At 39.7% G+C, this 26,788-nt stretch overlaps 1 protein-coding gene across 5 annotated transcripts in view; it reads left to right on the forward strand.

Annotated features, from left to right (window-relative positions):
- The window catches only part of SOX5 (SRY-box 5), a 673,706-nt gene that overhangs the window by 550,099 nt on the left and 96,819 nt on the right, over positions 1-26,788 (forward strand). For 4 of the 5 annotated variants that reach the window (XM_014959575.1, XM_014959577.1, XM_014959576.1 and 1 more), the window contains one exon: positions 14,177-14,297. In XM_014959575.1, the coding sequence (XP_014815061.1) occupies positions 14,177-14,297 (121 nt within the window). Of the gene's footprint in view, positions 1-14,173; positions 14,298-26,788 lie in introns of all 5 variants that reach the window. The other variant, XM_014959574.1, reaches the window with a different exon arrangement.

Genomic DNA, 26,788 nt, shown 5'->3' on the forward strand with positions numbered 1-26,788 from the left:
GAAGGGGGGGCAAAAAAAAAATCCCCTTGTTCTCTAAAAAGCAAAGGGATTGATGCTGTCCAATGGCGAGGGTGCAGAGGAAATAGTTCCCAAAGCTTGCTTTCATGGTTAGCAGGCATTGTAAAGATGGCACAGGTCATGTGTTGTGTGCAGCTGTTTAGAGGTTCTTACAGAGCTGTTAGAGACTTAGCAAGGCCCATTATTCAAGGCACTAAGGCAGTTTTACTGGATATGGACTACTGCAATTGTATAAGCTCTCCATTGTGTGAGTACTAATTTAGAGTGCTACCATAAGCCAGCCATACAATCCACGCTTCCCGTGAATGAATGAGTCATCTTGATGAAAAGGCTCAGAGCACACAGCTCTGACTTTTAGTCTTAAAGGGACCCGATGTGTTCGGAATGGGTCACGTTTTAATGAACTAAACCCACTGGCAAAATATTTTGGGTTTGAACTGCTAAAATAATCCTTTTCTATCTGGAGAAAGATACCGTACCCAAAGACTTCAGGTAGGTTCTCATTTGCCTTGCCACGTTAGACGTATTTGTAGTTACTGATTTGTTATGGGATATTAAAGTGTTACTAATGTGCTTGTATAAACATAACAGGTTTCAAGGCCACTTGGTAAGCCAGCAATTTATGTCCTAAATCATTCCTTTAGGTGCCAAGGAGCCCCATGGTTGTTTTATTCAAAATCATTTGGCTGCAGGAATGCAGCTGTTTTTCATTAATGATGTCCGTGCACATCCACAGGCAGCGTGGTGTTGTGTAGCACTGCTGTCTTTTTATTTCCTTGCCTGCGAAGAATATGAGAACAGTATTCGGACCTCTAATGTAGTTGCAACACTGGTTGATCATTTTCTGTAGAATTCTTACCTGGATGGCTTAGGGTCACAACAAAAAAAAAAAAAAAAAGAGGATTTATTCTCTGATAACAGGACTTAACCTTTGGGAACATCTGAACTGGGGGGACCTGAGAGAACTTCCCGAATTCATATGCGCGTCTGTCCAGCCACCATTTAGACAGACCCTCTAAGAGCCATAGTTCAGATGAAAACTGAAGCTTTGGGGGCATCTAAACATATGTAGCACCTGCTGATGTGATTGGCGAGTTTTCTATAGTTCTCCTGTGCATGCCCTGAAACTGCTCTGCTCTAAACACCTAAATGCTTAGCTCCTGCCTAAGGGTCATCGCGGTCCAGAAAGGAGGCAGAGCAGCATTGGCATCACTGAAGGGCTCAACCACCAGGCACAGAGACGGGATTGTGAAAGGTAGCTGCTTCCTTTCCAACACAGAGCGGTTAAAGGAGGGATAGTCCTTTCTTTTTTCGTGTGTGCAGTAGCCTGGTGAAAGCTTAGCAGTTGCCTAAGAAATGGAAAGATTTGGATCGGGGCTTCTGTTTCCTTACTGCAATTCACATCCAGTCTCCCACATTTCAGGAGAGACAAGACCTTGCTCCGTATCTACTGAAACTGGGTTTCAAGCAAAAAGAGACGTGCTGTTTGTGTCATAAGTGGACCAAAAAAAAAAGGAGTGTCATAGCTCAGTCTCCTGCTGATGATGACATTTGAACCTGTGTTCTGCTCCGTAGGCACCTTGTGGGTTTCTTTTCAATTAAGATTATTTTTTAAAATTAAGTTATTTCTGCTGAGTACCATTGGGGTCAGTTTGTATTGACTTCAGCAGACAAGGACTCAGGAAAAAGTTCCTTCAGGTCAAATTTTGCCCTTAAGAAAATAATGCTTATTACCAAGTCCCTTTTCTGAGCTGAATACTACTTAAAAGCTAAAGGCATTTTAAAAATCAAATATTACTTTATGTTTTTATCATGTTTACTGATGGTTTCCTTTTTGATCTCTCTTACTAGCAAACTAAGTTTATTGAGTCAGCTTTGTTTCATTAGTTTAATTTTACTTGTTCAGCAGCATTGCCAGTTGTACTTTTCAGATTCACAGCTCTGATTGAAAATATTCCCTGTGACTGGCAAGGCGAAACAAAAACAAAAGTGGAAAAGGAAATATGAAAATGCTTATATTTGATTAGGTAAAAAGCCTCCAGAACTGAAATTTGAAGCAGAAAATATGTAAGGATCCTGATACTTAGTTAACTAATTTAAATCTGTTTTTACTGAAGTGTCAGAACTTTCATTCTCTTTATTGTGAATGAAGGTCTGCCACACAAAGCGTGTTAAGTGTTGGGGGTTTCGAGTAAATCTACACAATCTCAGTCGTGCCAGTGAGTGAGAAGACTACTCAAGGGCTTTTCCTGCTCTGCCTTCAACCGTAGTGGCAGTACCTTACGGGTACCAAGCAAGAGTACTTTACAGCCTGCAGTGTTTCAGTATAAACAGTACCAGGAATAAATCAATTAATGAGAAAAGTCCTTTTATTGCTAAAGAGAAATGGGTGGCTGAAGAGCAGAACTTCAAAATGTATCCTGAGTGGCCATGGTTTACGCTTAGGATAGAGGGATAACATCACTGTAGTGTTTTCAGAGCTTTTTACAGTTCTCCACTATATCCCTCTCTCCCAGACACATCACATCTACCTTTCTCTTTAGTATGCAAATGCACAATTAAAAGCATTCAACGGATAGAGATGAATAAGCTAATACGGTGTGCTGCTAGTAATTTATTTTCATTAACTGGGAGTATGTGGAACTACCCCAAAGAGCAAAGAGATGCTGGAAAGTTGTAATAGATAAGAATCTCCTGACTGCCTTTATGTAAGACAATAGATCTTGTGAATATTCTGCTTCCTCTCCAGGCAGTGAGCTAGTATGGTTAACCAAAATTGTTGAGTAATTGTTCTGTGGTTGAGAACAAAATGCTGAATTAAACTGTTCCCAGCACAATAATTGTGTGATTACAGCATTTATGTTGCTGGCCAAAAGAACAGTCATTAGGTTTGGAAGACTTACCAAAACCACAGGCACAGAAAAAAAAAAAATGCAAATCACATGTAAATTGTCCTCTAATACCTACAGTGGCTTAAAAATTGAACTAGGACTATGGTATATGTATATTTAAAGGCAGTCAAGCCAGAAAAAAATGATTGTACATTTAAGAACTACTTCAGACTAGGAAGAAAATACGCAAAGATTATTCGTTTTCATTATGTTGTACTTTTCCCCCACTTGCGAGATCCTTCACTTCAGATGTTACGCCTGTATTCTGCTTTGTGAATGCTGTTACATTCTTCCCCACTGCATACCAATCAGATATTGTCTGGGAGTTGGAAGTTAGGTAGGACTCCCACACCTAACTAACTCTTGGGCCAAGCAGATTCAAAGAGCTGTATACAGGGGAGGCAGGCAGCAAATGTTTATCTGATTGCCGTAATCCACCAGTAAAATTAAAAACTGATTTATGATGATAGGTGCTCTTGTGAGGTAGACAATTTTCTTCTTCATCGCATGGTCCATACCTACAAGTGCCAAAGAAACAATAACATTCAGTCTTTCCTTTCTTCTTTTTTTTTTTTTTTTTTGTTGTTTTCCTCATATTTTTAATAATGGAGGAGGAGGAGGAAGGCAAGAACTGGAAAAGACAGGAAAGAAAAAAACCACAAAATGTTCACAAAATTGTTGTGCCTGCAGTTCAGAGCAGTAAGAAGCTGCAGGATTTGGGTAGCTGGTTACCTGGCTGTACAGAGAAAGCAGATGATGAGATGTCTAAACTTTATCGCTGTATCTACAGTTAATTGTGCTTTAACTGTATTGCTGTCACCAAATTGTAGGCACAAAATGAGAGACTGTCTTCGGTCCTATTCAAAAAATGTTCCCAAACAAAAGTTGTGAAAAACATGTTCATGTGAGGATGTTGGTAACAAGAAAAAAAGCATCAGGACGTGAATGGAAGAGTGACTGTGGATCTATTTAAATAATCTTTCTTCTGCAACTTGAGTCCATTTCACTTTTAAAATCAAACTTTTTATGATAAAACGGAACTCTATTGAGGAACAATTCCACTGGCAAAAGGGACAGTCAGAAAACAAGTCTGAACAGCTGAAAGATTGAAAAGAGGTCTTTATTGTGCATTTCCCTGGGCAGTAATTAGAGGCTAGCCAGTGCTAGAAATGTGTTTTCCACAGAGGTTTCTACTAACATTTGGTCTTAGTTTTCCTGGCCATTTGTCCATAATGTTTAAACTCAGGGTTTTTTAAGATCATGTAGAAAGAGATAAAACTCAATATAACAATAACAATAATAATAATAATACTGTCTTCAGGAAATAATTAAATTGAGTTGTTGTAGCAACTAGTGCTCTTAAACTGATGTCACTGGAGACCAGACATATACTGAAACATGTATCTGATTTAATAATAATAAAATTGGGGAAAAGAGAGGGCATTCAATGGGTTTAATCAGTGGATTTAAGTCTAAGATTTTCTGAGCAGACCCAATTCTGCCGAACTTTACACCGATCACGCCATGAAGAATGTTTCTTTCCCTTTGCTCTTATTAGATGGTATACGGTTTTATTAACTATGTCCCTCAACCTTTCAATTTAAAGAAAGCAAGAGAAGGTACAGACTTGTAGTGTGGAATTTGGTTATGAGTCCTTTATGTCTTTTTTTTTCTCCCTCTTTCAAGATAGTGTGATTTTAAGTGGGTGACTTTGATAAGACTTTCATTTCTGTTTATACCATTGCACTATGCAGCAGCCGAATGGGTTTTGAATTTCTGCCCACTGTATGATATTAAATAACCCCTGTTTCTTGCCCACCGCCTACACATTAAAATTGTTGTGTTTAATTAACGATATTCCACTTGTCTAAGAGATACTGAGTGAAAAACATGTCTTGAAACCTCAGGGTTTTGTTTGAAAGAATTCCCTTTCCTCTCTATAGTAATATTACCTTAAATCATATTAAAGAAATTGGCACAGGAAAGCACAAATGAAAACAAGAAATAGTTATATTAAGGCAGAATTCTGATGATCTCCTCGTCTTCTGTGTCAACTAATTTGAGTAAGCAAGATTTCTGCATATGAAAATAGAATTGTTGGAAAACTTAGAATTGTTAGAAAGTAGGGTTATGAAAGTATAATTGTTTCATATTAGCTGATGAGACTTAAATATTTTACTTTAATTATGTGTGCGTCAGGGGTGAGTGGCAGTGGAAGAGATTAAATAGAAGGCCAGATTGTGGTGATACTGCAGGGCAAGAGCATTAGAGGGGGAGGTATCACTTCAGGAAGAGGGAAGCTTTAGGGAACTATCACTTCCCATTACTGGCATTACTGGTACCTACCACGACTACCATGGTGGGGATGAAGGAAGACCAGGATGAGAGATGGGCTCGCTTTGCAAACCTTTGACTTTCCACTGAAGCACCACGGCGTGCCCGCTTCCTCCAGATTCCATCCATCTCTTACTTGATGGGCCCTTATTTCATCAAGCAGTGTTTGAACAACTCTCAATTCGCAGCTTATCTGCAGTAGTGCTTCAGGGTCATTAATAAAACTAGATGTCTTTTAAAGAAGGAAGTCCACTATTAGTGGTTTAGGCCTTATATATTGATCTATTAATTAATTTGGACTTTGCCATTGTGTCAAAAAGAGGCTATGATACTTGCCTCCATCTACACATTAGAACTGTTCTCCTTGTTTCAGAGGTTAAAAAATTATTTTTTTGGAACAGTCGACAGGAGAAATATTACTGCACTTTATACATCAAAATGATCAGTTACTGGTGTTTGCATAGGTTATGGAAAAATCAACAATGGGTAAAAGGAGAGGTGTCGCAGTTGGCCTTAACACAGATGCCTCTGAGTAACTTTATATGACAAAAAATACCAGTCAGACTTGCTTAAGTATAATGGCACCAACCTATTTCCTGATCTTTTGGGGAAAATGCACTGAAGAAATCTTTAGTAAGTAGATTCACACTGAAAAAGCCACATCCACATCAGTTCAGTCTACATTGACAATTAGAATAAATATGTTTCTTTACCTAAGCTGCATTCTTAACCTGAAAAACAGGTTCAGAGCCAAGCATTTTAGGGTTCTATTTGCATTCTTTGCATGAAAACTTTCACAACAATACTTTTGTGTCAGGGTGAGCCCAAAGGCACCCCAAACCAGCAAAGAGATTCCAAGGTGGGGCATTTCATTTCTCCTAGATCACAGAATTTATCTGTCTAAAAGGAGCCAGCTTTGCTGCCCGTGATGGCGTGTAATACTACAGTTTATTTCCTTACCTGAATCTGTTGTCTTCCAATATTCACAGAAGTTCTTGAAAAGTCAATTTTGGGTGTTTCCTCTTCTCCCCTCCTCTCTACATCCCGTGCTAGTGCTGAGCCTTGCTTCCCGTTCCTACCTGTTCTTATAGTCTACCCATTGATTAATAATGTTAAGATTTGCAGAGTCAACCTTTTAGATGTTTAAAAAAAAACCCTGGGCACTTACAGGAGAAGTCCTTCAGACTCTGCACACTTCTTTTGACTGTTACACCTGGCACTCTATTTCTAACAGCCTCAAAGAGAAACGGCCAGCATTTAGCAAAGAGCTGACACAAACTCTCCTATTTGCTCTTCCCTGCTTCCTCTGCAGCAGTAGTTAATACCAGGCCTTCTTTCCAGAGGTTTTTTGACAGCAGCCCATCATACTGCTGCACAAAGACACTTGATCTGGTAAAACGCCAGCGTTGAGTATACCAAAGAAGTGACTTTGAAAAGAAAGAGAGCTGGGTCAGCGCGCGTGCAAAAAACCCAGCCGTTTCAGTTGCTTTAAACAGGATGTGGAAAATCAGAAGGAAAAAGTATACGGGTGACTTCTGGAAGGCTGATATGAGCAACGACAAGGGAAGTTTATTTATTTTTGTCTCTGATTCTTTATGGCATGGACAAAAATCCCCATAGTTCATTCTAATTTGAGTAACTGAACCAATATATAATAAATCAGCTAACTGTAGAAAACAGTAGACATGTGCAGCTCGAGAAATTATCCTACATGCTGTCTTTTAAAACACATCAGGAAATCTCACACCTGTTTTCTTTTCACTGACAAATGTTTCACTGAATAGCTTACTGCTAGAGCAATCAGCACTGGTCCAGACCTCATTGGGAAAAGCATTAACCGAGCATCTGGGAACTGTGTGCTCCATCATGCATTGTGAGGTAGCATCAGTCATTAATGTTAAGTTCATAGATTTTCCAGTTTGAAGGGAGGGATTTTCCGGATTAACTCTTGCCACATGACAGTAATATTTAGGAGCAAGTTGCTATTAACCAGCGGAAATGCAAATAGAGGACAACACACCATGTAAATCAGCCATTTTGACAGCCGCAAGTTGGTGGCAACTTTCCATTATAGCCCTGGCTTATTCTTCTAGGAAGGGTACTAACATTTAAACAAGGTGCCTAGGTGCTTGGAAGCTATAGCATGAGAAACATAGTTTTTGTGTGTGTATTAAGGTGAAATAAGTCCATTTAGCCCAAACACTGGTCATCATACCTCAAAAGCCAATTCTGTGTCCTCTCCTAACTTTAACCTCTTCATGAAACAAATGGCTCAATCAGCCAAACAATGGATCTTTTTCTTCTGTCAAAAGGAAAGAGCAAATTATTTTGAGTTTTGCTCTTGAGCTGCAACTGACTGTGATTAAGTTTTCTTCTGTAGCTGTTACCTGAATTACCGTACCTTGCCCTGAAAGTGCTCCTTTTGCCAGAGAACCCCACGCACGAGGCTGCTTTTCCCTCCTTCCTCTGAATGCTTTTTCTGTATCAAATAAAATATAGAAGAAGTGTTCTAAAGTTCTATATTTTAGTTACATACATGAATAAGTGATACTGCTTTTTCCTTCGGAAGTATCTGAGAGATGTTCCTTAATGCAAAAGGTCTTTTTGGTTTAGGTATGTCATTCAAAGTGCTGCTGGAGGTCTTTGTCTTTCACAGTGCATTTTGTTCTGTAGTATGAAGTGGAGGAGGGAAGCCTTTGGAAGCAAGTTATCAACATGGAAACAGCTACTGTCTATATTTTTTGGTGGTTTAAGGCACTTCTCTGCACTCTAGTTAAAAAGGCTAAGTGTGTGTTCATTCAGTAGTACTTGCAGACTTTGTGATGAGATGAATTTGAGGTGGATGCTGGTCGTTGCAGGACTGAGCCAAGACAGAAAGCTTCCAGCCTGAAAAGCCTTGCTTCTTAAAAATGAAAAAAAGTTTATTTAATTCTCTGAGATGTGTTTCAGTTTTCCTGAAAGTTTGTTCCATGTGTTTTCTGTAAGCCAAGTTGCATACATAACCACTGTTACCTGTTAAGGATTGTCTCTGTATTCATAGAATCGTAGAATCATAGAATCATAGAATTGTCTAGGTTGGAAGGGAGCTGAAAGATCATCTAGTCCAACCATCAACCTAAATCTGACCCAAAAATAATAAATAAGCAATAAAAAAAAACCAAAAAAACATTAAACCATATTCTTGAGGACCATGTCAACCCGTCTTTTGAACACCTCCAGGGATGGTGCCTCAACCACTTCCCTGGGCGGCCTATTTCAATGCTGGATAACCCTTTCCATGAAGAAATTTTTCCTAATATCCAATCTAACCCTCCCCTGGCTACATCAAACTAATAATTTTTCCACACTCTCACTCCAAGTAGAGTTCTCTTATGCTAGCGGAGTTGAAATAGGGGACGTGGGGAGGTGGGATATCTCCCTGAATAGCCTTTTTTATTCATCTTAAAAGTTTGCCACTATGAGAGCATGTTTTTCTGTGATCAGTATCACTGTTTGCAAACAGTTGTGAAGAGTGAGGTGCTACTGCTGAGTGAATTGAGGTCTTCAGGACGAGAGGAAATGGCCTCAAGTTACGCCAGGGGAGGTTCAGGCTGGATATTAGGAAAAATTTTTTCACCGAAAGGGTTATCAGACATTGGAATGTTGAGGCAGACGGGTTGTTGTAGTGCTGGGAGATCTGGTTTAGTGATGGTGTTGCTTTCGGGTGTCTATTTTTGTCAAAGTTAGGTTGACGGTTGGACAAGATGATCTTTAAGGTCCCTTCTAACCTAGAAGATTCTGTGATTCGGACAGGGTGAATTTTGATAAGCACTGGTATGAATTGTGTAAGCCTCTTATGCAGCAAAGGGAAGAATAGTATTTAGGGCCCAAAACATCTACTGCGGAATAATTTTCAGGTGGAGATTAGGAAGAAAAAACTTTCATAAAGTCCTTTGTTGGGATCCCCTATGCTGGTATGCCCCTATAGCAGTGTGAGTGAGCTGCTGCCCAGTAGTAAAAGCGAGAATGGGTGAACTGTCTGTCTCATCGGTGTCTTCCTCTCTGCATCTCTGCTTCTTGGCATCCTCTGTTTTGTGTCATAATCACTCCCTAAGCACCCCATAAAAAGCCACCTCAAACTGGGCAGGAGAGGGATCATTACGTTACCCGGGGAGGCAAGGCTCTCCCTGCCGTATAGATTGAGGACACACTTATGTCAATTCAGGGAGCTGATGTTGGGGAGAGAATGAAGAGAACAACATTTTCTTTTCTTATTTTAAACGTCACTGTAAGGGAAAATAGCAGATTGTAGTTATATGAGGACATATATTTTTATTTCCCTTAAGATAGATTGGGGGGGGTGGGGAGAGAAAGGAAAAGATGGCCAACACATATGCTAATTAAAGAATCCAGTCCTTTAGCATAGTGTGCGCCACCATGAGCCAAGTGTTTCTGGAGGAAGGGGGACCGATGCAATTAAACATGTCATTTTTGAAGGACAGATTTATGTTTTTGCATGTTAAATGTACGTTACATTCTTTCATATACAGTAGAAGAGATGCTTAACTTATAAACAAGTCGCAGGCAAGAAGAGATTCATGCAACACTTTGAAGTTAAAGGAATCATTCATGCACATCCACTGTTCAAGGAATGTAAAATGTGAACTTCTTTGAGGCAGCTGAGAATAGCTCCAATTAAAATAAAAATTAGCCACACTTTTACGTGAACAAGCCACGTAAGAGGTCATTTCAGCCAAGTGCTCACACAGCTCTTGAAGAGCATCTTCTAAACAGCTCAAGAGTAAAGTACTGCTCGGAGTTTTATCAGTTTGTAGAGAAGGGAGTGTTGCCTTTAGCAGCCCTTCGTATTCACACCCAGTAATTCGTTACTCCCTCACCAGTCCCATTTTGATGGAATTGCTTTGGGAGAATGAGAGCGGGTGGAAGATCAGTGGAAAGTGTTAGATATGGACGCCGGGTAATGTATTGAAATATTTACCTTGGAGAGAGGAAAACTTATATAAAAGTTTATGCTAACAAACACGTAATGAGCAACTGCGGAAATGAAATTGGTGGACGTGTATAAAGATAAAACAAATAAAACTAACAGCAGCTGCTATGTTATGGGTTTAGATTTGTTGAAAGTATGGGTTTACGTTACTTGAGAAAAATTATGAGCCTGCTAGATCAAGCAAGAGTCACATGAGGGGAAAAATTATGAACTTTTAATTAAAGACTGGACATAAAGCACCAAAATAAGGTCGTGCATGCTATCCTGATTCTGCATTTCCTAAGCCTTGACTGCCTGACTTTGCAACCTTAATGTTTCCTTAAACTATTTTGTCTTTGTAGCTATTTATATAGTGTCCCAAAGCACACGTGACATTTTACGGAAAAGAGAGTAGAACTGTAGTTGTCAAGTGTTTGCAATCTAAATTTATGTAAGTCACAGCGGGAGCTAGTAACAAACAGTGGGGGTAACTGCTAAAAACATACTGCTTGGTGCTTAGGTAGCTGTGGTAACCATAGTATGTTCCTAAAAGTAGGTAGGAGACCAAAAATTAGGGGGAAATACTACAATTATAATGAAGCTGGGAATGCTGAGAATCTAGCTGTGGTCACACTGAATGCACATCTTTGTGCAATTGGATTTGTTATGGTCAAGTCATAAAGGACATGCACAGATTTGTGAAGATGCTGGCCCAAACTTCAAGAACTTGAATCGGCTCCAAGTATACTAACAAATTTCTTTTGATAAGGATAAGTCATTTAAGGGCAGATTTTTCAAAGGCACTCAAACAAATATACAGTGAGGCACTCACCAAAATCTAAAATCTCTACGGGCAGCTCTGGATGCCTCAGTTTCACACTTGGACAGTAGATGTACTATTATTTACTTGTCATGTGCTCATATTGGTCTTGTTATTGGTAAGTTCTTTAGGGCTAGTCTCCTTTCTGGATTTTCAGTGACAAATATGAAGGGTCCCTGATTTTGGTTTGGGCTGTAGGTGAAACTTGGTTGCAGTTTCTTCCACTCCTGAAATACTTTGCCATTAAAGCAGATGGCTTACTGTCCTCAGGATGAATTAGAGAACCTTTACTTTCCTGGCCTTTTTGAACTCTTGTGTATCAGCTTCCTTGAGGGAAGTATTTCTTATAATCTTAATGTCTATTTCTAATAAACTAAAAGTGGTGTGGTTTTAATTCTTTCATTCCAGTGTGGGCTTAGCCCCACAAATTGAAAAAAACCTCTGATTTGCAGTCTGTTACGTTCAAGTTCAAAATGCGGTATCAAGAGTTGCCATCAAGAAAACATTGGAAAGTATGTAAACTGTATAACAAAAAACATTTGAGAGAGATGTAACTGACGTAGTAGTAGCTATAAAAAAAGAAGAAAAAAAAAAAAGAAAAAAGGAAAATACCCTTCCTGTAAAACTCAGAAGGAGGGCCTGTATTCTGTGCCACTTGAAACAGTTGTATCCTAGCAATTCTAGGTAATAATAATAAACATAACAAAAGTTAAGATGTAGTAGTTAAATGAGCCATAAAAATGAAGAGTCCATAATTTGCATCGTATTGTGTCAGGTAATCGGATTAAAATAAACTAATGTTTGCAGTTATTTGTATTTGGGAGAAAATGAAGTGTAGCTGTTTGAGTGGTGCTACATACATTCCATTCTGGAAGGAAAATCACATTGTTTTGACTGCGTTATTTCTGTATCCATGCAAACCATCCTCATCACTCTATAGTTCTTACCTCCTTAACACAACCGGGGTTGTGTCATTTGAAATTAGTGGGTATAAGGCCCCTTGGAGAGATAAAGAGGAGCAGCGATTTAAAAAAAAAAATGAAATGCAGTCAGATTTAAGAAGAAAGGGCATTTTCCTGGTAAATGTTTTCCTAAATGGGAATTTTTCAGTGTGGTGTTTTGCCTGTGTGTTTGGCAGTCACTTGGAATCAAGTGCAGACTTGTGCTACATTGTGGGCTTGGCAATGACAATTTGTGTGTGTGTGGTGCTTTAGTTATATTAGCCCTGGAGGCAGAGTTAACACTTGCAGTGGGACAAGAGTATTTGCAGTCATCAGAGAACTTTGCAGTCAGCTTCAATAACATCACTCCATTTTTTTCACTTTTTTTTTAACATTTTTTTTGGCAGCGAAGCTCTTAGTAGAACCATCTGTCTTTCTATTAGTGTTTTTGAGTCCTGTTTTGAAGCTTCTTTGCTTGGCAAAGTCACTTTCATCCTTGGAAACCATTTAAAAAAAAGTTCTGTGGCTTTTTGCCGAAGAAGAGTACTATGCAAAAATTCCACACGGCTGTTCATTTTTGTTCTAAAAGAATACAGTTACTTTGTCTTTGTCTTGAAAAAAAAAAACAACAACCCAAACAAAACAAACAAGAAGTAAACACTTGAAGAGGAGGCAGACATTAAGCAGTTCTAGGGTGACTGAGTGGGGATAGAGAAGAAATCACATTTTTTATGGTTTTATTTTTTCTCCGGCAATCCAGTTAAAAGTACGTATGTCTTCTAGTTAATAGGATCAGAATAGAAAGAATACTGAAGTGACAAAAAGTGGATTGAGTTAGTTCAGTGGGAGGAACTACACTTACTCTAGCTTCAGTCCCAATCTTAATCTCCCAGTGCAAGGATTTCCATCAGCAGCGCTCTGCAACTCCGTCCTTGCAAACACTTGCAGACCATAAAGATGCAATCAGCACTCACACAGGTATTGACAGGTCCTGGCGTAAATCAAGAGGTTTCCATCCCAAATTTCCTATCACTCTTCCACCTTGCAGTGATGTTGGGTGAACTGAGACATCTCCTGCATCTTCAGGGGGCTGAATTTAAATCAAATTAAGTGAAGATGCTGTAGTCTGAACTGTGGCAGCCAGGGAGCTGGGACAAGCTCTCTTTTACCAGTTCTGCTATTCAGGCAATAAATTCTGGCTAAAAAAGGTTGTCTATCAACACCTTATTCTCCCTGTTTCTTAAGGCTAGAGACCACAAACTAAACTTTAGTCTTTGATAACATAGCTACCTCTAATGCCTCAGCTTTATAGTGCCATTAAAAATTGAGATGACCTTTCTTAAAAAATCAGACCTGGTACTGATCTGGTCAGTACAGTGGGGTTTTATGATTAAAACCAACCATTTAGCATTTTAATTTAGCAAACTTCTTGTTTCTCACCTCTGTGAAATACGAAGCCGATGTCCATTTCTAGTCATTAAAACTGACAGAACTGGGTAAAAGCAATAGTATTAGACGTTGTGCTGTGGCCAACTTCCAGTTTTGATGACTAATTTCTGCATGTCTTAAGTCCCCTGCAGTATCCATTTACAATATAATATTTTCCATTTCCTGACTTGCATGGTTGTGTACAGTTGCTGTGCAAAGTTGAATAGCTAACACTTCAGACATAGCTGTGTTTGATTTGTGAATAAAGTGTCTCTGCTTTTTTTTTGTTGTTGTTACCATCCCAGAGACTTTCAAATGTATGAATAAGTGCACGTATATGGGCAGAAAAATAATACTGGCTATGCTGTTCACTACTTATGCATATATTTGTACTTCTGTGCGTGTGTATCTTTGTGTTTGGGCTCAGTCAGGGTGAAAGCTACTGTCTGAGACAGAGATATTATTACACAGTGCAATAAAAGAGAAGAAAAACCCACCCTGCAGTCACAGAGGAGACATTATGGACTGGGGCGGGGAATAATTAATTGGGATATAGGTATGCGTTACTGGAATCTTTTGATTTATTCTGCATTAATACAATTCATATGAAGTGCTTTGGTAATTAAGATGAGGCTGGATAGTTGATGCTACTGGAACGATCCGTTACGGAGGAGCATAATCAAACCGGACCTCTCAGATCAGAAGAGAAACCATGTGAGCAGGCATTTTCCCCAGAAAAAATTCCACGTTTGATTTTCCCTCTCCTGTTCAGCAGGTCCAGGGTCAGCTGCCTCCATTAATGATTCCCGTATTCCCTCCAGACCAACGAACCCTAGCAGCAGCTGCACAGCAAGGATTCCTTCTTCCTCCTGGTTTCAGCTACAAAGCGGGATGCAGTAAGTCCTGTAGATTTTTTTAGCTGGAAGTGGGTATAGGGCACAATTTCGTGCCAATCTATATAAAAGCATCACCTCTCTCACCCTATGGACAAAGGCATTAACATGCACAGATGAGAGTAAAATAGAGAATTAGTCACTGTCGTATGAGAAGAGATTGTCAGAGATGAAGTACGTGTTTCAACGTAACAGCAAAACATTTCACATGAGTAGATTTGTGCACCTTCTTTCTGACAGATCTTTTTGACAAGTGAGCATACTCATGACCACACATACATACATACATCTGAAGAGAAGCTGTTTGAAACTTTCCAATAAATTTCAACACTGTTGTAAGAAAATGTGGGGTTTTTTTTTTTTCCTTTTTCCTGAAGCAGCTTGCTTGCTATTTGTGAACTGAGGGCCTATTCTAGTCTCTTTCTTCACACAGAACTCACATTAATCTCAACGGGGGTTCTGCACAGAGATCAAAGATAGCATATGCCTTTCAGTTTGATGGACTAATACAAACTACGGGTATATTTATGAGATCCTAATACTAAAAAATACAGCATCTGCTTCTTAATCTTTGAAAGATTTGTATTGTTCTCTACACTCCCCAGATTTTTTTTGGCAATTTTATTTAAGCCTGCTGTAGGATTTTGTGTTCCTGTCAACAGGATGATAATAAATACAAGTTAAAGAATAATCAAGGAACTCCGTTTCCGTGAATAGTCTTAGCTACAGCAAGGATTTCATAGACTTGTTTTCGTGCATTTGTGCTTGTGTAACTCTTCTGACATCGGTTTCCTACTGAGTTATCGAGGACTTGCCTGTTCTACAGTTCTCTGTCTCTAGCACGGATATTTAGCTTTATTATGGCCATGTCAGTGTATCCATCTGTATCATTGACTAACTCACGAACACATCAGATGTTTTGAGTTACTCAGCACTTGCCACTGCAGCAGTTTTGTAAAATTAGGACATAAAAAGATTGCTTTAGTTAAACTGGCTTAGCCTACAATTTCAGATTTCTTTCAGTTTCCGTAACATTGTAGATACAGTACTTGAATGTGAACTTGAGTTTCTTTGGCCACTAATCCCTTCTCCTAATACTTTACAGACTGGGACCACTACTGAAAATTACTGTTCAAAACACTTCACGTCCCTCAGCAGCTGCAGTGCCGAAGCACAGGCTCATTCATTTCTTCCAGTGATTTCACACTTAAGTCTTTCTCAAATGGGAGAAGTAGTGATTTCACATTTCAGAACGTTTAACTGAAAGCCACGCTGAATATGAATGGTACCATAACTGTAGGCCTGGAAAAGGTCAGGAAAGCACCCCGTTAGATACATCTGGCAGATTAAATTAGTCCCACGTTAACGAATGCTGGTTTGGATAGAGAGAGTTGGGGTTGGTTTTTTCCCTTCTTTTTACTGCGTGCACATTAATCGTAAGGCAGTCCTATAGTTCCTCACATCCGTGAAGCACATATGATGTCGCGTGTTTGTGTAACCTTGAAAATGGAAAAGGAAAAAAGAGCAAAGTTGCTGCTGCTCCTGGCAGTAAGGCTTGGAATCAACAGCATGCCAAGGTCTAGGACTGAGCAGAAGCCAGTGGAAAAAGACAGCTCTGTTTTTGGTGATTCCCTGGCATGTTTGACTGAATTTGACTGAGAAGCTGAGGAAAAGTGATAAGTAGTCCAAAGGATTTTTTCTTTTCACTCACAGTTTAGTGTAAATAAAAAAGCATATAAGGGCTTAGCTACACCTAGAAAGCTTGTAGCAATGAAAAACGTAGCTGCCTTAAAGCTATAACATGTTCACATCAAGTAATGTTTTTGACAGGCCATTAAAACATATTTCTTCCACTTTTCTGCTTGCCCTTCTGTGTATCCATCCTCCTGGCAAAGATGTGGTAGATTGTAAACCAAAGAGCTTTGGATAAAATTTTCTAAAGCACCTGAGTTATTTAGGGGACTAAATCTTCATTTAAAGAGTGAGAAAGGCACTAGGGTCTAAGTCTCAGGGATATTTAGCAAACATTTGTCCAGTAAACTTTAACAGTAAACTTTAGTACAGCCACCTATGCTAGTTAACTGAGCTAAAGTATAGCACTGCGGCAGAGAACATAGAGCAGGTTAATTTGCACAGCTTCTCAACATGTTAAATGTCTCACTTTCACTGAGTTCACTTTTGGATGCAAAGCCTTCCCATGAAATTCTGAAGATCCCACTACTACCAGCATCTTCACCTCAATGCCATTGTATGTTTTAAATTTGGCTTATGGACATTAGGAAAATGGAACCTCACTTCTACATCTTCTCAGTCCTTTTGGAAAACCTGCCCTTTTTTCTGGACTGATACATTTTCAGAATTATTTTGTATGGCTGATTGACAGGAATTCTCTAGTGATGATTCTGTTACTAGCTAGCATTAACAACCTGCACATAGGAACAATAAAAGTCTCCATGGGACAGTTCAGTTCCAGCCACAAATAGCAAAGAACTATAAAAATTTTCATATACTGTTTCTTAATAAAAGAGAAATTTGAAAACCTGGGGGAGAAGGAAGAGGGAATATTTTCACAGCTAACTAATCCTGGCTTGTATTAGAACTGGTGTGGCCAGCAGAAGTCGGGAGCTGATTGTCCCCCTGTACCCAGCACTGGGGAGGCCACACCTGGAGTGTTGTGTCCAGTTTTGGGCACCTCAGTACAAGAGAGATCTGGAGGTGCTGGAGCAGGTGCAGAGGAGGGCAACGAAGCTGGTGAGGGGGCTGGAGAATAAATCGTATGAAGAGCAATTGAAGGACCTGGGACTGTTCAGTTTGAGGAGGTGGAGACTGAGGAGAGACCTCATCGCTCTCTACAGCTCCTTGAAAGGACATTGTAGAGAGGTTGGTGCTGGTCTCTTCTCACAGGAAATTAGTGATAGAACAAGAGGGAATGACTTCAAGCTACAACAGGGTAGGTTTAGATTGAACATTAGGAAAGAGTTTTTCACACAAAGAGTAGTAGTCAGGCATTGGAATAAGCTGCGCAGGGAGGTGGTTGAGTCACCATCCTTGGATGAGTTTAAGAGTCATTTAGATGTGGTGTTGGGGGATATGGTTTAGGGGAGAACTCTGTAGAACAGGGTAGATGGTTGGACTCAATGATCCCAAGGGTCTTTTTCAACCTAAGTGATTCTATGATGCTATGATTCTAATGATGCTGAGTACCTTGACTACAGATACCTAGTTGGGGAGGCCTTCAAAGGGGCATTTATACTGTTACATGCGCTGCACTGTTGAAAAGTCAGATCTTCAAGAGCATCTCAAATTCAGCAGCGTGCCATCTAAGGCACTGCAGGTCTCTAGTCAGTTGTGCTGTTGGTCACCCCTCATGGCTGGGTTACTTGCCACCTTCTGCCTGCAGGCCAAGTAGCTGAAGAGATGACTGCCTCCAGTTGCTCCTCACTGTGTCTCTAGCTTCTGACGTACTGGCCAAGCTCCTGGCTTAAGCGCTCCCCAGGCTGGGATAGCAAGGACTTGCTGTTAAAATTGCTTAAACTAAGCTGGCTCATTTTAATGGGAACATGTTGGAAAGGGATTAAACAAGCAGCTTGGTCACAGTGGTAACCTTTGGCAGGGGGCTGGGATTGGAGATGGTGGCCTCTTCAGCCAGCGCAGCTGCAGCTGGAAGGGAATGTGTGATCAAGCCTCGAGGTCGGTGAAAGAGAAAAAATGATGAATACCTAGTTATACTGCTATTTTTTATTTCACTCAGCTTAGCTAAGGAAACCAAACTAACTTACTCAAATGCTTCTGGTTCACCTGTCCATGTTAGAGCATCAGAAGGTCAAGTGTATGTCTCCCAGTGGTTTCAGAGACCGTATGTGGTAGGATTCCTCAGACGGCGCTTCCGAATAGACTAATGACTTATCCAGAGAGAGACTGTGGAAAGGAAGATTTATCTACGCATACTTCCTTTTCTGGGTATTTGACTGAAGATAACACAGAAACAGTCATAAGAGTTTGTAGCAGGAGTCCATTTAGGGTCCTAAACAGGTACCTAAAGAAGAGTATGAGAACAGAGCAAGAGTCTACCAATACTTTGTCCCCTTATACTTTGCCAGGGTCCAGTGGTTGGGGTCTCAGGGACCTTCAGACACAACTGGTGCCATCACTGTGTGAGAGCTATTCTGTCTGTTACTGAAAACAAGGAGGCTTCTCTGCTTGGGTTCCTACCCGGTTGGAAACATTGTAGACAGCTGAAATGCTCAAAAGAATACAACAATATCAATCTCTAATATGTGCAGAGCAAATTATTCACTTATACTTCTCCAAATATTTTGCAAAATTGGGTAAATACAGGGAGGAGAGGGGTAAATATTTTCTCCATGGTTACATGGCAGGTCCTGGTCTTTGGCTTCCAATTCAATGTAGTAAATTTCCTCTTCTTTCTTTTTCATGGTTGGGAGTGGCTTGGTTTTTCATTTTGTTTTGTTTTTTAAACAGATGGTTTGCATTACATAAGGGACAATTTACACAAGTTGACACTTCCCCTTTTTTCTCTATGGCATATTGTGTGGTGGTAAAGTTGGCAGAGAAAAAGGGAGGAACTTCTATTAGGATTACATTTCTTTTTGAGAAAAAGATTCATAATCTATGGTTCCAGTTGATTTTTAACCTCCATACCTAGATATAATTGCATGGTGTGTAAAATATTTAATTTTATTATTTACAACCAAAGCAATTATTTCATATGAGAAAAATAAGTTGGCAGTATGCGATGGACTATAATGTCTACAATTAGCAAGAAAAATACTGGTTACCTACTTATTTGCTGTATACCTGGTTATCCTTTCACTGTGTGCTGTTTGGAGTTTAAGTATTTTGATTTTTATGCAAGCCTCTTTATATGTCATTTCTTATATACAGAATACGCAATATTATATATAATTACATGTAGATGTATAATGCAACTCTCTTTGTAAAGAGTTGATGTTTCAAAGTGAGGTGTTAACGAAGTGACCTATGGCATGAGCAGATGTTAGGAGTTAACCCCAGTACCCAAAGTATATTAATTGGTTTTAGCAGCATGTGAGCTTCTTCCGTTTTGGCTGACGTGGAAACCGAGAGACTGATTACTGCATTTCCCAAACTTCCCAAAGCTTCTCCCACATTTAGGCTGTGCAGATCGGATCAGGTCATTTAACCTTTCTCCTTTTATTGTCAGCCAGTGTTCCTTAGCCCTGTCAGTGGTTACTGCTGCTATTACTAGTTCAGCTTCACTGGTGGGACTTGGTAGATAATACTCCCGACTCCCAGCATTTTTGCAATGGCGAGTGGAACGTCAGCTCTGCTGAGGTCTGAGGAGCTGGTGCTGGTGACTTCACTGAAGTCAGATTTCACACCAGATGATACAGATCTCCCAGGGCCACTCTTAGAAATAATTAGAATTTATTTAGAGCTAATTAATATTTGTGAAGTGTCTTGAAAGTATAAAAACAGTGGAAGTGATAGAAGTTTTGTATTGTGCCCTTTGAAAACTGTGTAGTTCCACCTCAGAGGAGGCTGCTTTTTAGTCCTAGGTAGTGTGATCCTTTTATTCATGCACCTATGTATAGATTTGTATGTGATTGTCTCTCCTGTATGAGACATAAGAAAGCAAATGAAATAAAGATTTTATAAATAAATAAATTTGATAATAAATTTGATAAACAAAGATCCCTTCCAATATCTGAAGAGAGCTACAGGAGAGCTGGGGAGGGACTCTTTGTGAGGAAGTGCAGGACAAGGGGTAATGGTTTTAAATTGGAAGAGGGGAGATTTAGATTAGATATCAGAAAGAAATTCTTTACTGTGAGGGTGGTGAAGCACTGGAACAGGTTGCCCAGAGAAGCTGTGGCTGCCCCATCCCTGGAGGGGTTCAAGGCCAGGCTGGATGGGGCTTGGAGCAACCTGGTCTGGTGGAGGTGTCCCTGCCCAGGGCAGGGGGGTTGGAACTGGATGATCTTTAAGGTCCCTTCCAACCCAAACCATTCTATGATTCTATGATTTAGGAAAGCAAAAGGGGCTGCTGCTGGAGAGCTATTGGCAGCAAAGGCAGAAGGAGTCAGGCTGAGAACGGTGGTGGATTGGGTATTCTTCACCAGCTGTCAGGAGCAGAATGCACCAGGACAGGATGCTTCCTCTGCAGTCTTTACCATTAGCTTTCCACTGAAAGACACCGAAGAGCCCAAGCTCTGTAAAAAAGATGGGCCCTCCCCAATTAGTGGTTCAAAGTAAGATTCGTTTCAGAAAACGCACTTCATCACTTGTTTAAGCATTTGATGAGGGTGATATAAAAGGAAGAAGTGAACTATTGACTGGCCACTTACAGCAGTGGGGTGTGTTGTGTCAGTCTTGAACTTTTTCAATAAGATTCTTGCTGTTGAGTTCCAAATAGTTTCTTCTTTGGAGGGTGAAGAAAAATGTAGTTTTCTAAACGGAGGTATGCAAGAAATTGAATTATATTGAGATTTTTAGGATTTGTTTTCTTTTCTCAGGAACGAATAGTTACTAAGTCTGTATTTCTAGAAGTGAGATTTACCCCACATATATTCTCCAGGTTATTCACAAATTCTCAGGAACGCTTCTAGGTAGCCTTTGATATGCTGATAACTATTTTATTTTGATGGAAATATGCCAAATTTTGGAAACAAGAATTGTGTTTCTTCGCCCATTCCTCCTCTCCCCTGTGGATAATTTGTCGTAACAAATCGTATTGTGTTCCCAGTCAGATGTCATCAATGTGAGGTTTTCTGAAAGCACTTTAATCACTATTTCAACCATATCCAATTAGGGCAGGGGGAAATCTGAATATACAATAGCTACACTGTATGTGTCTTACATATCAGCTCGTTGCTGCTGGAAGTGTTCTAAATAAAATAATACACACCAAGTTATTGATGAAATATCCAATTACCTTTTAAAATCGGCAAAAATGTGTGAGATGAACAAGCCGAGCCTAATAAAATTATAATATGCTGAATTTACTGTTCATCTGTTTTCTGAACAATAATTCCTATGTCCGATAAAAATGAAACTCCCAGTTAATTGGTTCCTCATACAGTACAATAAAATTAATGTTTAGGAGTTAAATACCATAAACTTCCTCGGGGAAATTTGCTGATGTATCTCTGTTTTTTAGTCAGTCACACGTTTCATTGTTTAATGGGGTATCATGTGGACCGTCTTATAATTTTTCTTGTGCTCAGTGTCCATGTGTCTGGCTTCTAAAGAGCGCTAATTTCTGATTTAACTGTGTCAGCTGTATCAGCTGACATTCAGGTCATCGACAATCACCAAATCACAAGAAAAAAAAAATTGACATTGCTATGCTTTTATCAGAATGACAAAAATAGGAACCATGTGTTGTGAGGACCACATACTGTAGCTTCTTTATAAAGATGCTAGTCATCTTTCAGGGCTACTGTTTATGCCTTGGAAAAGAATGAGCATATGACTAAACCCTCATGTTCCCCCCAGGATAAGAAAAGAATAATAGCGTTGTGGATAGAAACAGCAAGAAGGAGGAATTTTTGGTAACAACTTTGCCTTTTAGCATAGATGAGAATGTGTCACTTCTGTAATGCTGCAAATGCAATGGAAGGCATCAAGACTGCAAAAAATAACAACACAAGGGAAGACTGTTTCTAACTGAAAGAATCCTTTAGCCCCTGATCTATGTGTGGCTTCTCACAATAGTGCTAATAAAAACAAAATAGCCAAGCGAAGTAATGGGGTTCCGTGAAAATAGGCTGATACTTTCATTCAGTTTCTAGGCCATAAAAGATGTCTGGTGTTACTGCACTATTATCCATAGTTGGGCAACCGAATGAAAGTCCCGACTTTTCAATTCATAAGCATGTACAGACCTCTGTGGAAATATATGGGCTTTCCTTGGTTTCAGAGCTTTTGAATGACTGCCATTTATTCAAGAGGTATATTTATTTATTTATTTATTTAATTATTTATTTTAAAAAAGGGCACCCTGGAAATCATAGGATTATTCTGGTTGAAAGGGGTCTCAGAGGATCTGTAGTCCAACCTCTTCCTTCAAGCACGGTTCTCTAGGAGGTTACTCAGGGCTTTATTCAGTCAGGGCTTGAAAACCTCCAAGGACAGAGACTGCACAACCCTGTTGTGACAGCCTGTTTCAACATCTGGCTGGCCTTGTGGGGAAGATCTGATCCTCTCTTGATTCACTTTATGTGAGTGGCTCTTGTCTTCCAACCAAACACTGCCATGAGGATCCCGGCCCTGTCTTGTTGATCACCTCCTCTTAGGAATTGGAATTGCTTTTTGAACCTTTCAAAGCCATCCCTTCTGTAGACTGAATTGTTCCTTTAAGGTACAAAATAGACTAATCCCATATAGGCACCTTTCAGTCAATGCTGCCCAGAACTATCCTCAAAGAAAATTCGGGAACCATTTTAGATTTCTTTTTGGTAGCCACTGCTGGTATCTCCTTTATACTCTTTTTCTTGTTTGTCTAAATCCCGAATACCTAGAGCCAGAAGTCAGGGAACACGCTCATGTCTTTCATAGCCTCCTGTTACTCTTACTACATGTCCACCATCACACCAAAAAAACGAAAGGAAAATGGTGATGAGGATGAGAATGAATGAGTGGTGAGAAGAGATGTGGTAGCTTACCTGTCAGTTAGCCATCAGCTGTGATTATTCATTATAAATATACTTCAGTGATAAATCGAGTGTAAAGTTATTGTGGCTTTTTCTAGAGCTTGTCAAAAATATGGGGAAGATAATGAAGAATTCCTTTTCATTCAACAGAATCTACTATAAGGAAATGTTTATTCTGGTATTTTTCACAGAATTTAGTGTAGCATTCTGGTTTGGGAAATTATAATTTAAGAATTTGGGTTTTTTTCTTAGTCTTTATATTCTTTACACTGTTTGCTTTTATGCTTCTCCTTTCATGACCTCCAACTTTTTTCACTTGGTCTCCCTGAAAGACGGGTAGGAGGAAAACAATACATTTTTAAAAATCGTAGGAAGTGAACCCCCTACTTCTTCTCTTCTGGTATCCTTTTTTTTAAAGAAGAAAATTTCAGGAAAAAAAAAATCAGAGAGTTCTATTGTTTCATATAATCAGGTTCAACTTAAAAATCCTGTCAAAACATTATAATTTAACATTAGCATGTAACTTGATTTATATAGCAAGTAAGACAATTGTGCCTGCTCTGAAGAGCTTGCAGCCTGTCAGGAGACAAGACAAGACACTAGGGGGGATTACACCATGAAGGAGAATAAATGAGATGAGTGACAGAAAAAGGAATACAAAAACCATCTTATGAGTCTAGGTGAATGGTGCAACACACATAATGTTAACTCCTATGCTTGCTTTTCTCTTTAAAAAAAAAAAAGTCTTAATGTTTTTTAACTTGCTAAACTCCTCTGATAAAATTTTGCAAAACATGTCAATGGTTTAAGAGCACTGCTGTATTTTCACAAGTATACAATCATTTAATATCCATGAGCCTGGTAGCTAGTCAGTTGAAAAAATCAAGTTCCTGAACACAGGGTTGTTATTTTACATTTTGGGACAGGATGTCCACTTGGCTGTGGACCACTACTTACTTTCGCAGAAAAATGTTTTTGGTGGAGGACGCTTGGGAGAGTTCATAGAAAGAGTGGTTTAAAAGTGAATGTACTTCATGAAAAATCCTCTTGTAAGCAAGATCTTGGAAGATTATTTTGGGCAAGCATGAAGGTGTGATTTGAAATTGAAAGAAGTTGCAGTGAATAAATTATCAGGAACGAGGTTCTGGGTATGTTTGTGGAAGACGGACCAAAAGAAGGATAGAGAAGTAAAGAATTGGCACAGAATTGAGGGTTCAGCATTGCCTTCTCTCTTCCCTGAGCCACGGGTGTTCTCCTTTGCTCACAGCGGGCACCGACAGCCCTAATACACCCCGTCAGCTCCCCCAGGGCTGACATACCCCGTTCACTTCTTTGGGTGCTGTGTCACCAGTATATCCCTGTATCACCAGTATATCCTTCCTTCTGTGCTTTCCTCATGTAGTCAGTCTTGGATAATTCTGTTCTTCAGAGCGATGTCACCAGGTAGCTGAGAAATAATTCTATATTAGAGAAGAATACACCAGCTAAGGAAACAATTTTTACCTTGTTCTTACAATTAAAAATTCCAGCCGTTGACCTGCTCCAGATTTTACCATATAATGTACTAAAAAACAACAACAGAACTTCTCTCTGGTACTTTGTTTATAAGAAAAGTCCACTCATAGTATGAGACAGTTTGGAACATGGAAGGAATGCACAAAATGTTTCTTTTGGTAACTGAAAGATGCATGGAGGTACAGTTTTACCTGCGTGCATTAGTAGGTTAATACTGAATTTTGTGAATTGAAATGTAATATAGTTGTTTGAGAATTTGTCATGAATGGCTTGGGAAATATCTATTTCTAATAACTGTGTATCTTGCCTCACATTCCTGAAATGTTCCCAGAGCTTGGGAAAAAAATGTGGCAACATTTTACATCTAAAAATAAGATATTTACTGAATAAGTAATGAAATAGTTAAGACATGAATTTCCCAGACTTCAGAATTAACTGCTCAGGCAAAACCTTCAGTTCGGTTGGGGAATAAACTTATGGAGAGTAGAAAAAAGTGCCGGGTTCTAGAGTAACAGCAAAGAGTGAGCAGATCCATGTTCATCAGAGGGGACTTGAGGCCTTTTTAGTATTTTGAGAGGTGGCAGCTGCTCCTGCGCTGTGTGAAGTGAGTATATAATGCTTGGCCTCCTCGTGGAGATAGGGCTTGGATCCTTTCCTGAGAAGGGTGCTGTCGGAAGAGTTGTCTGTGGGTTTTATTCTTGGCTCTTCCACTGGCCTTGTTGTGTGACCTAGGGCACGGCACGGCGTTTTGAGCATATTTCTCCCTCTTTTGTGTTTTGTCTCCTGCGGACAGTTAAGCTCCTCCAGACAGAGGTGATCTTTGGTTAGACATTTGTACCAGGGCAAACCCAAATGGTGTCTCTGCTTCTTCTTGTACCTTCCTCCAACTTCCTCACTGCTGCCGTGTCTGTACCGCGGAGGAGTAATCTGGATGGACTATGTATGAGCAGAACTTGTGAAAGAATTGCAGCACGGGCAGGATGTACTTTTCTTCATAAAAAGAATCCATAAGCAAAAGATTACCAGAGGGTGTGACTAAAGCATAACGATGCACAGATTCATAATAGGTTACAGAAGCCTTTCAGATTTGTTGGTTGGTTTTGTTTCTTAAAAATATTTTGGAGCGCTGGAAAAACCTAAAACCCTTTAAAGAGTGAACTAGCAAAAAACCAACTTGGTAAACAGGAGAGCAAAGCTCTGCACAGCTATAATCTTGTTTTAGGATGAATTTGAGTTTTTTCCTTAGAATTCTGAAAACCTAAGGTAGCATGTATTTATGTAGTAGTTGCTTTCTACTCTTAAGAGTCCCAGAGACATTACCTACACTGCCAAAGCCACTGGTTGTCACCATGCACGCAGCCATGGGGACTTAAGCATGTTCTTCTCAGACGCATCTCCTTGATATAGCTACCAAATGAACCATGAAAGATAGGAATTACCACAACAGACGAGGGTATGAGAATCTGCTTGGCTCTTTAGGGAGGTGAGAATAGTGGGATTTATGAATTAGCGTGAGGTTGTGGGAAGATGGGCTGGGGCTTACACATATGGGTGGAGAGGAGTGTGGGACAGTGCATGGAATATGCATTGTCTACACTATATACACTAATGTGCATGTTTTAATACAAATGATATGTAACTAAAAATTTTAATGGGCTGCAAAATCAACATTATAGTGAGGAACTTTTTGCTTGTTCTTTTCTTTGCAGTTGAGAAGTTAATAATTTTATGTTCTCTCATAGCTGGTTCTGGAACAAAATGTCCTCTTCTAGAGAGGTCTCTTTTAGAATGGTACTGGGATTAGCCTTTGAGCAGCTAGTGGTGTGGAAGCAGCTACACACCATTGACCCTGAGTCTTCAACCACCGTCTCTTTCTTCTCTGTGTCTTCGAGTGTGTAAGGCCCATTGCTTGGGTCAGGAGACAACTCCGAGAAAATTCCAAGTCAGAGAAATGTTTCATTCAGAAACAGAAAGTGGATGCCTCAGTTAAGGCAAAAGAAAACAGGGAAATGTGAAACAATGGCATCCTCTGGGGGAAATAAAATCCAAGCAAGTCGAGAAATCTGTTGCCCGTTGACAATAAAGAGATAAATTGGGAAATTGTAGCCTGGTGCTGGTGCAAAGACATTTGTGAATGGGGATGCCTGGGTGGATTCCCATTGCTTGGCTACCCGGCTTTGAAAGACTGTGAGGCTTCCATCAGCAAAGCATTATTTAAGATGCACGTTTATTGACGTTAAATATCTGTTAAGATGCTTTGCTAGCCCAGTTTTCTTCTGGCCCTCCATTTCTAGAAGTTATGGTATATAATTCTTAGCAGGACAG

The sequence above is a fragment of the Calidris pugnax genome, unplaced genomic scaffold, assembly GCF_001431845.1.
Source record: "Calidris pugnax isolate Ruff unplaced genomic scaffold, ASM143184v1 scaffold316, whole genome shotgun sequence".
NCBI lineage: Eukaryota > Metazoa > Chordata > Aves > Charadriiformes > Scolopacidae > Calidris > Calidris pugnax.